Source organism: Pollicipes pollicipes, unplaced genomic scaffold, assembly GCF_011947565.3.
Source record: "Pollicipes pollicipes isolate AB1234 unplaced genomic scaffold, Ppol_2.1 Scaffold_3087;HRSCAF=3621_pilon_pilon_pilon, whole genome shotgun sequence".
NCBI lineage: Eukaryota > Metazoa > Arthropoda > Thecostraca > Pollicipedomorpha > Pollicipedidae > Pollicipes > Pollicipes pollicipes.
Genome location: NW_023596225.1, coordinates 27850045 through 27859935, shown reverse-complemented (window position 1 = coordinate 27859935; position 9891 = coordinate 27850045). Strand labels below are relative to the sequence as shown.

Sequence of the window (9891 nt, the reverse complement as noted above, 5' to 3'; positions counted from 1 at the left end):
GAGAAAACATCAACATTGACCACAGGGCATTGTCACAGCTGTAGGCCAATTCCACAGAGGCTAAAAATGTGAAGATTTCACAAGTTATGAAAATGATGAAATATCAATACTGGCCACAAGTCATTGGCATAACCAAAGGCTAATTTCACAGAGGTGGAATGTTGGAAGATGTCAAGATTGGTTCAATAATTCACTTGGTATAGGATATTTTAAGTACTTTTATATCATTTTAAAGACAAATTGATGATCACTAATTTTCAAATGACTTGAGAAACCATGTGAGGTTATGATATAGTGATCAATGTGAGAAACCATGTGATGATGTGATATGGTGATCAATGCAAATTTGTTAAGTGAGGCATGTGTAGTGTTCATGAAAGTATGACTTAACATATGTATGCAAGTGCATGGTAGATAAGATAGTAGAAATAGCCTAATTTGTCATAGAAAAACACAGCAAAAGAAAATGTAAATGTGTTACATTTTCCTATTTTTTTCTATAAGGAATGAGGCCATTACAGGTGTCAGGTATATATATATATATATATATATATATATATATATATATATATATGTGTGTGTGTGTATATATGTATAATGTTCTCTGCAAATTCATTTTACTTATACAAATGCATTATATATAAACAAAGGATTCACATACATATTGTGTTAAAAAAGCATGTATGCATCATGTCATCATGTGCACCATGCCTGGTTCTCAGAACAGTTCACTTGAGTGCTACTTTCAATATTTTGATTCTGTCAAGAGGCTTCTCTTAAGAGCCCACCATGGATATGATTAACATTCACAAGGAAACAAATACAAAAGTAAACAAGTAGTTTTGCCAGCTATCAAGTGGCAAATTAAGTAATAGCAAATAATTTGCAAGTATCAACCTGCAACTGCTAAATGCCAACAGTGCAGAGTATTGCATTTGGAGTGTAGGTGGCACTGAGTGGGTTATTGTTAAAAATGTTATTGGTTTTATTGATAATGCTTAAAATGTCATGCAAATGGAGACACAGTTTTTTCAGCAAAAAGTTTATTAGAATCTTACAATTCCTTTAGTTTCCTCAGGAAAGGTGACTAAGGCAAGATGGAGAGCTGTGGTCAGTTTGCAAGGGCCATCTAAGTATAGGGATTCCATTGTAAATGGCTATCAAAATGAAGGGATCAAAGCATTTACATTAATCCTTGTCCAAGAATGTGGCAACCACAGTGGTTCATGGACTGTCTACAGATCAGGGATAGGAAGTTTAAAGTTTCATTTGAGCAAAAATGATGCCTTCAGAGCAAAGATGGATGATGACCTAGTTGTTATTAGCCATAAAAATAGCATGGGTTTGACCAGTTTGTCTGATGGGTGTTCAGGTATTGAAACATATTCTCAGCTGTCAAGAGCCATGATGTTTGGCTAAAGGCCACTTTTGGCTCCCATGTGCTGTCACCATATTAGTTGCAGAGTTATTCTAATATTGGCCAACATCACTGTGTTGTGCAAATTAATTGGTGCTCAGTGAGGAGGATCTGTTCCAAATTCAAAGTTCCAATATGAGCTAGTTGAGCAGCATGTCTGTTGTGTTGACCTTGTCTTTTGTATGATCAGATATACAGCAGTGACTGTGGGGAAGTGCCAGTTTCTTAATGTATTGTGTGCAACCCAATGTCACCTTATTTTTTAGACCAACAAGTAAGAGAGTAACTGTGACTCATTTGTATGTTAAGGATGACGTCATCAGCTGTCTCATTGTGCAAGTCCCACCGATATGGTGATAGCAGAAGTAAATTATACAGTGTATGCATTAACCTGCATTTGATCCCTAATGTTGCTTCGACGTTGGCATCAGATCACAAACATATTGATAGATTTCGAGCTCAGAATCGCCCACCGAATTGTATGTGGTTCACGGCCTCTGGATATGTTTCCCCACTCTGGAGATATACGGCGGTACCGTTCCCAGCGCCGTCTACACGCCTTTTGTGAACCCCAACAATGGCGCTTATAATAAGAGACCATCTTTTTGTTTTCCAACTTTCACATATTTCACCAAAGTTGATTGGGGTCATGTTAAAATGGCAACTTTTGACATCATTGATACAGGAAGCTCTTTGAAAAAGACCGGAGTCACGTGGTGAAAGTTGCAAAGAAATTTTGAAATTTACAAAAGTTTCCTTGCCTGCAGCATAATCTCTCGAAAATACCCGAGGCTATAATGCGGTGATCGTTGCCCAGAGAGGTCTGGGACTCGCACAGCTGTCTTTAAGGGCTCGAGAATATCCCTGGTATGTAATTTCAGATCTTCTGAAAGTATGAGGGCGTAAATTTGAGATTTGCTCGGTTATTTTGTCGTGAAATGCCACATTCCCCCATGCACATATTTATGATTAGCTGAAACCGTGTTTGCTAAAGGTTCCAGCTGCACAACCATTGCGATGTCTTCTCTGTTAAAATGTGCAGGGTGGCTGATGGGCAGCTGTAGTTTCAGACGTGTGCTCAGCCCCAAGATGGATCGCCGCCATCATCGTACCGATCTTCATCGCCCACCGGGGCTTAAAGAAGCGCAGTTTGGATAAGTCAGGAGTACTAGCAGGTGGGTGTTGAGCCAGGCAGATAGTCTGTTTAATGTTTATGCTAACAAAATAACGTCTTGTGCGCGTTGAGACGGGCGAAGTGATCGAGCGTGTGATACTGATCAGGTGTCATCACGTAGACGATTCCAAAAACGTAGCTAGTGCCCCCAAACACTTTTAAATGTTGTTGCTTTTGAAGCAGGGTGAAAGAAGACGTGATATTAATGCGCTGAAAGCCCCGCCCTGCGTGAGCGTTCAGTCGAAGATCCACTAGTTGTGTGCGCACGACGACAAATAGCTTTGCATCAAATCTGACCGGTGAAACCTTGCGCTGACGAGAGGGGCAGAAAGCATTTCCCAATACACTGTTTCAAGTTAGCTGCGAATCGAAATACATAATCCTTGTACTTCATTGTGTTGTAAGATTATTCAGAATACTGTCCTCGCCGGTGTCGTTATTGTTTACTCAACGTTTTGGTCTGATACTTCTCTCCGGCCTTTCTTGCGTGTCAGTTCATCCTGAGAAGGACTTGAGGGTACTTAGCGTATTTTTGGCGGATATGCACAGCTGTCATATGCTTACTGAAATGTTTTTGGTCACGTTGTGCCTTGTTTGCTGGACCATGCCGTGCATATTGCACATTGTATCCCAGTCGGTACAGGTTGTCACCGACAAAAACCGGTAAACACGCCATTTTCAGCCAGCTGAAAATGGCGTGTTTACCGTTTTTTGTCGGCGACAACCTGTACAGACTGGGATACATTCCTGAAGCTGATAGCCGCAGTCACACTTCCTATGAAATGAAGTTACAGTGACCAGCAATGGCAAACTGTAAAGGCATACTGATGCAACGATAGGATCCAACGAGTATCTTGCTTGCTTTTGGTTTATGCATCAAGCAGCACCTGAACCTGTGGCCTGAGGCCGTCGGCCACGAGTCATGTGATGCACGACTGCTCCTACAACCAGCCTGGCGATGTGCTACCACTGCATGGTGTTGACTATTTGTCATTTGACGCCATCTGACCAGAGACAGACGGCTGCCATCTGACCAGAGGTAGTCGGCTGCCATCTGACCAGAGGCAGACGGCTGCCATCTGACCAGAGGCGGTCAGCTGCCATCTGGCCAGAGGCGGTCACCTGTCATTTGATCAAAGATGGTCAGCTGTCATCTGACCAGAGGTGGTCAGCGTGGCACACGTGCGCCGCTTTGTACGCCACGAGAAATATCTGTCCGCTGCCCTGTCTGCCAAAATGGTCGGGGGCAAAATATCAGTTGAATTGAAATAGTATTCCCTAGGCGGATGGATAAGGGTGCGAGCAAAGACCTTTACGCTACATATACTCCTAGCTGTTTATCCTCATTGTTCGTGGATAAGGATGCATTTACAGTTGCAAGAGTTATTTTCATGCTGCATAACTGTGAGGTGGTGAAAAAACTCGCTGCATTTCAGGTCTGATTGTTGGCTTTCTCCTCACCCTGGGAAACTGGACGTTCTTGGCAATGCTGCTGACCTTCTTTTTATCATCGTCGAAGGCCACACGTTTTAGAAGCAAACAGAAGCAAAGGTTTGAGGACGATTTTAAGGAAGGTAAGTGTGTAAGGTACTTGTCTTGAGAATGTCAACTTTTTTATTTCAGTTTATCCTTCCAGTTGGCGGTGGGTTATGTGTATGGTGCGACATCGTTTTGCCTGATTTCAAGCTTGGCCATGTTTGACCTTAACTGACCTGAAGGTCACGATCTTAAGCCCTAAAAGTGCGCCCAAATTAGCACATTGAGTTCTATGTATCATGTAAATTTGGTGTTGTTGGCTCCCTTAATTTTTGGTATTTCAGGGCAGATCAAGCTGCCCTACAGACCAAGCTAACCCTCACCAAGACGCATCGCACTTAACCGGCCATCTGTACTCGTGCAAGGACACTAATCTGCTACTGACGGGAAATTCCTTGGGTTTAGCGAAACCACAGAGGGCAATCGCCAGGGCAAGGCCCTCGCCGCCAGAGCGCTGAGCCGTTGCTCCTCCCCTTCCGCAGGCGGTCAGCGCAACTGGCGACAGGTGTTCTGCAATGGTGGCGCCGCCGCCCAGGCCGCCTGTCTGTACCTGATCGAGTGCGGCTGCCGCGAGACGCCCGTCGACTTCCACGCCGACTTCCACGGCTCCGTGCTCATGCTGGCCGTGCTCGGTAAGACGGAACTTGGGAGAGAGCCGGGATGGTGCGATGGGACGTGGGAATATCGGTGCGGCCCTGACTGACCCGTCACCGTCGGAAAAAAAGCAACCACCAAGTGTGACGCGCCGGTTGCCCGGCGTGTGCGAAGTTTGGCATCGGGTCGATGGATTAGCGCTGGGAACGGCAGTCTGGAGACCATCCTGGCTAATGGCAAGCGGAAAATCGGGAGCTCTTGTCTGGATCTGCGGACCTCGATGCGAGGTGTACAGGTGGGAATACTATGGGGTGGATTTCTGAAGTCGGTAGGCATGAGCTCTTTGCTTGACCGTTTTGGAGGCTGGCATATAAGTCCGCAAGGAGCCGTCATGCAACTTATTCTTATGTGAACGCCAAAGTGGTGAATACTGGCACTGCCATCCCAGTGTACCGTTTGCCTGAGTTTCGGAGCGGCTGTGACTGGTGTGGCTTTTGCCTTCGTCATCCACCATGTCGATTGCCGCCGAGAATCAGAACCATAGCCAATAGCAAGTGCCCACATGTTCGTCTTGACCGTAGACTTCGGCGTTAGCTGGTGGATGCCTTGCAACGATGACCCTTGTATGGTAGCTCCAGCGTAACCGGCCGAAACAGACACATATCTAAGCGATGTGGAGCACAGTTTATGCTGACAGCGGCCGTTTCGAATCTGTTGACTTTTCCGGGAGCTTGCGCACAGTCAAATTCAAGATGGTCTGTCTCTTATCTGCTGAGTGCGACGGCCGGCGTGTCCGACCGTGGCGCGTGTCCGATCGTGACACGTGTCCGACGGTGGCGCGTGTCCGGCCGTGACACTTGTCCGGCCGTGACGCGTGTCCGACCGTGGCACGTGTCCGGCCGTGGCGCGTGTCCGACCGTGGCGCGTATCCGGCCATGGCACGTGTCCGACCGTGGCATGTGTCCGGCCGTGGCGCGTGTCCGACCGTGGTATGTGTCCGGCCCTGGCGCGTGTCCGGCCGAGACACGTGTCCGACCGTGGCACATGTCCGGCCGTGGCACATGTCCGGCCGTGGCGCGTGTCCGACCGTGGCATGTGTCCGGCCGTGGCGCGTGTCCGACCGTGGCACGTGTCCGGTGGTGGCGCGTGTCCGACCGTGGCGCGTGTCCAGCCGTGACACCTGTCCGACCGTAGCACGTGTCCGGCCGTGGCACCTGTCCGACCGTGGCACATGTCCGGCCGTGGCACATGTCCGGCCGTGGCGCGTGTCCGATCGTGACACTTGTCCGACCGTAGCGCATGTCCGGTGGAGGCACGTGTCCGGCCGCGGCGCGCGTCCGGGTGGTGTCGGCGCGCTCCATCGGCCGCCGCTGACTGGGCGCCCCCTCGCGGCAGGTTCGCTGGCCGCCGCCAACGCCGACACGTGGGCTTCCGAGCTGGGCACGGTGCTGGCCGGCCGGGACCCGATGCTCATCACCACCCTGAAGCGGGTGCCCACAGGTACGCGCCCCGACCGCGGCCGGGGGTGCACCCGGCGACCGGGCCGGCCGCCGCCTGTCCTCGCTTGCAGCGTGCTGCTCACAGCTCTGTGCTAATGAGCGGAGGCCTACCGTGCAAAAGAAAGTGTGCGGTCCGCAGTGGAGGTCGCGTTATATACGGGCCTGCTGATGCTACTTAGTGCAGTTTTACCATGCGCCTGGCTTTCGCACGGTGTCAACTGGTGCGCCTTACGTTTCTGTTGTTGCTGTACCTCATGCCCTCTTAACCACCGGCCTGTTATTAGTGCGCTCTCTGCATTGTTACCGTGTCGCTTTCCCGACTTTCGCTTACATCAGGCGTGCATGGACAGCACGTTTAGTTTGCATCGGCTGTAGGTTCGGCGCGCTGTGACCGTGCGCTGGCCATGCCTTCAGCGTAGTTTCCTCGTGAATCCAGCGCGCGTTGCGCGGCACGTGGAACACCTGCCCTTAAGCCCAGCGTTCAGTTCTCGCACCTGCACCCCGCTCTGGCCTACAGTCGACGCTCCCTCTGGCAGGCACCAACGGCGGTGTGTCGCTGGCCGGCCTGCTGGCCAGCCTGCTGGGCGGCGCGCTGGTGGGCCTGGCGTGCTGGCTGACGCAGCTGGCGGTGCTGGGCGGCTGGACGCTGCACGGCCGGCCGCCGCAGTGGCCGCTGCTCACCGTCGGCCTGCTCTCCGGCCTGTTCGGCAGCCTGCTGGACTCGCTGCTCGGCGCCACGCTGCAGTACTCAGGTCAGCGCGCCGCGGCTGCTGCTGCTGCTGCTGCTGCTGCGGCTGCTGCTGGTGCGGTGGAGTCAGCGCTGACGTCACGTGCGCCGGCGGCCGCGGCAGAGGTCAATGGTTAATTAACGCCTGGCTCGGACCAAAGCTCAGATGTCGTTGTAGTGCGCGGGTCGAGGCCAGTCTGTGGTACTGGGGTCGGCAGGTGTGGTGGCGTAGTGTTCAGGCTTGGTCCGCAGGTGTGACGTGGGACGGGTCAGGCCAGGTCAGGTCAGCGGTCGAGGTGTATACAGTACTCAGTGCCGGGTGACGCGGCTGGGTAGCGGTGCGTTAGGCCAGGCGCCTGGCCGCAGTTGAGACCCGCGTCCCATCACTGCCCACCCTGCTCAGGTGTGACGGAGGAGGGCGTGGTGGTGGAGCGGCCGGGGCCGGGCGTGCGTCGCATATGCGGCCGACCCATCATCGACAACCACTCCGTCAACCTGCTGATGACCATCGCCACCGGCTGCGTGGCCCCCGTCATCGGCTACTGGATCTGGCCGGCCGGTCGCTGACCCCAGCACCAGGGGACGCCATTTGGCACTGGCGCCAAGTCGTAAGCGCCTGTCGACCGGAGGATGATACTATGCTACAGGCTGGGGCATCGGCTAAGGATTTTTTGTAGAGCACGGTGTAGTTTACTTCTAGCAGCCGGTATTCTGGTGGGTCCGACGGACTCGGCAGTTAAGTTTGCGTGTTGGCGAATTGTGGGTCGTCGCAGCTGTAGTTAGGGCCGCCGTTGTCATAGTAACGTCTTCCAGTAAGCCGCTTCCCGTCTGCCGGCAGCATTGTACGTACTGTGGAGGATCGCTGACGCTGGGCTACAGCGTCGCAGTCACTTGTCTTTTGTTGGGATGGGCATCTACTCCTGCCGAACCCATGTGGCTCAAAATATATTGTCTAGCAGCTGGCGGAATGATATTATGTGCTCCAAACTTGACTAGGCGAATCATCCTCCTGCATGCGTAATTATTTGCGTTCAAGACCGTGCGCACCAATGTACTGTGCCGTTCTTTACGAGAACGTGTCAATTTACGTATGTTAAGTGCATTTGCGAGGAACATTATACATTAAGATAAGACAATACTGCTAGCCTTATTCCACTTAGAATAACCAGGAGAAAGGAGAAATAAATGTATTGATGTTTTGGCTACATGGCTTTATCGAAACCGATATGACCAGGAAATTCAAAATCTGAAATTGCTGACCCCACTCGATTTTTTCTTTGTTAATACAGCGAACCACAGTTTTCACAAGTCACCAACATTCAGAGGATTAAACAAGGATCAATTTCCAGACACGAATACGCTATAGTGGATATCCAACTAAGCATTAAAATGCATGAAGATGCATGTGTCTTTCCTTGAATGCGTTATTTCTTGAATTTGCGTGTATGTACACGTATTTTTACGTTTCTGATATTTTGTGGGACATATACTGTATCATACACAGTATATGCTGGCAATGCATATACAGTATAAGCTGGCAATGGCCACTGTTTAATCCCTTGCGTGTTGGTGACTTGTAGAAACTGTGACTCGCTGTTTAAACAAGCCTGAAAAATCGAGTGGGGCTGACAAGCAATTTAAACCTTTGAATTAACCACTCACATTTGATTCGATAAAGGCAGGTGGCTGAAACGTCATTGCGTTTATCTCTCCTTTCGGGCTATTCTAGGAGGAATAAGGCTAACACTAGCGTCTTATCTATAGGGTGCCAATTTATTGCACTGGTTTATGTGCAAACTCAGGTCGTGACTGCTGTTGCTTCGGGTGCACCGGGTGTATCGTGGCACGGATGCTGCATGTGTTTGTGTTCCTTGCACCGGCATGTCCACGCTCGCACTTGTGTTTCACTGTGCCGGGACGCGCGACCCCCGGAGTGTCGGGGGCACGTCACGATCCCCTCGGGCCGTGACGCCGGGTCCAGGTGTTAATCCTCCCAGGTGGTGTGGTTGGCCGTTTGTGTCTGCCGTCCGCCACAAGCGGTACGTTTACTTTTTATTAGCAGCGTGTGTGGTGATCAATCCGTTGACGGTTTTCCATAGTGCAGCTCGCCAGCGGCAAGCAATACACGTTTCGCTTCTGACTGTGGTGCACGATGATGGGTCGCAGTTGCGTACGTCTAACAAAGGACGTTATCGAGCTGCCTGTGCTGACACTTTTGTAATGAAGATCAATCCGTTTGAAATCCGTTTGAAATCAATCCGTTGACGGTTTTCCAAAGCGCAGCTCGCCAGCGGCAAGCAATACACGTTTCGCTTCTGACTTTGGTGCAGGATGATGGGTCGCAGTTGCGTACGTCTGACAAACGACGTTATCGAGCTGCCTGTGCTGAAACTTTAAATGAAGAACAGCTAGTTTTCAGTTCGCACACAATCGTCCACTGACGCACGCACACACGCATGCACGAGGAGCATATCGAAACCCATCCGCACCGGCCCTGCTTTCCAGGCGGCCTGTCAGATTTCTGGCTGTTTGAAAACCTGAAGGAGAGCCTCCGTGCATGTCAAGCCATCACAGCTGCAGGAACGGCTGGGAACGGTGTGTGGAGGGGAAGGGAGGCAAAGGCTGAGAAATCAGTGCAGTTCCCCTTCTCCTGCATTAACACATGCGTTTTGTTATGGAAGAGAATAGCTGCTTTTTAACTTCACTTTGTAGATGCTGAGTGAGCTTGTGTCTTGTGAGCCGCTGTCAAGTTTTAAATTCATCATTTTGGCGGTCCATCACAAGGTCAAATAGGAGTTAGAATTTGTTTTGTATTTCCTCATATACAGATGGACACGCAGATTTTAAGGACGTTTGTCTTTGAATAAATTATTTGCTAAACAGACACGTGGTAATTTAAATGACTATGTCACGTCTTCCTCACTAAGTAGGAATGCCATCTTGG

General features: G+C 50.3%; 1 protein-coding gene across 1 annotated transcript; it reads left to right on the top strand.

Moving 5' to 3' along the window:
• The first annotated feature begins 2561 nt into the window (after positions 1 to 2561).
• Positions 2562 to 9088, top strand: LOC119089741 (transmembrane protein 19). The gene is made up of 6 exons (XM_037212553.1): positions 2562 to 2592; positions 4028 to 4165; positions 4610 to 4759; positions 6117 to 6221; positions 6757 to 6972; positions 7351 to 9088. The coding sequence occupies exons 2-6, from the start codon at positions 4078 to 4080 to the stop codon at positions 7512 to 7514; spliced, it is 723 nt and encodes a 240-aa protein (XP_037068448.1). The 5' UTR covers positions 2562 to 2592; positions 4028 to 4077; the 3' UTR covers positions 7515 to 9088.
• Positions 9089 to 9891: the final 803 nt, after the last annotated feature.

Bases quoted from the DNA above. Each gene is read 5' to 3' on its own strand.
- LOC119089741 (XM_037212553.1), top strand. From the start codon at position 4,078: ATGCTGCTGACCTTCTTTTTATCATCGTCGAAGGCCACACGTTTTAGA. The intron at 4,760-6,116 runs GTAAGACGGAAC...CCCTCGCGGCAG, and splicing joins GCTCATGCTGGCCGTGCTCG to GTTCGCTGGCCGCCGCCAAC. The intron at 6,973-7,350 runs GTCAGCGCGCCG...CACCCTGCTCAG, and splicing joins CGCCACGCTGCAGTACTCAG to GTGTGACGGAGGAGGGCGTG.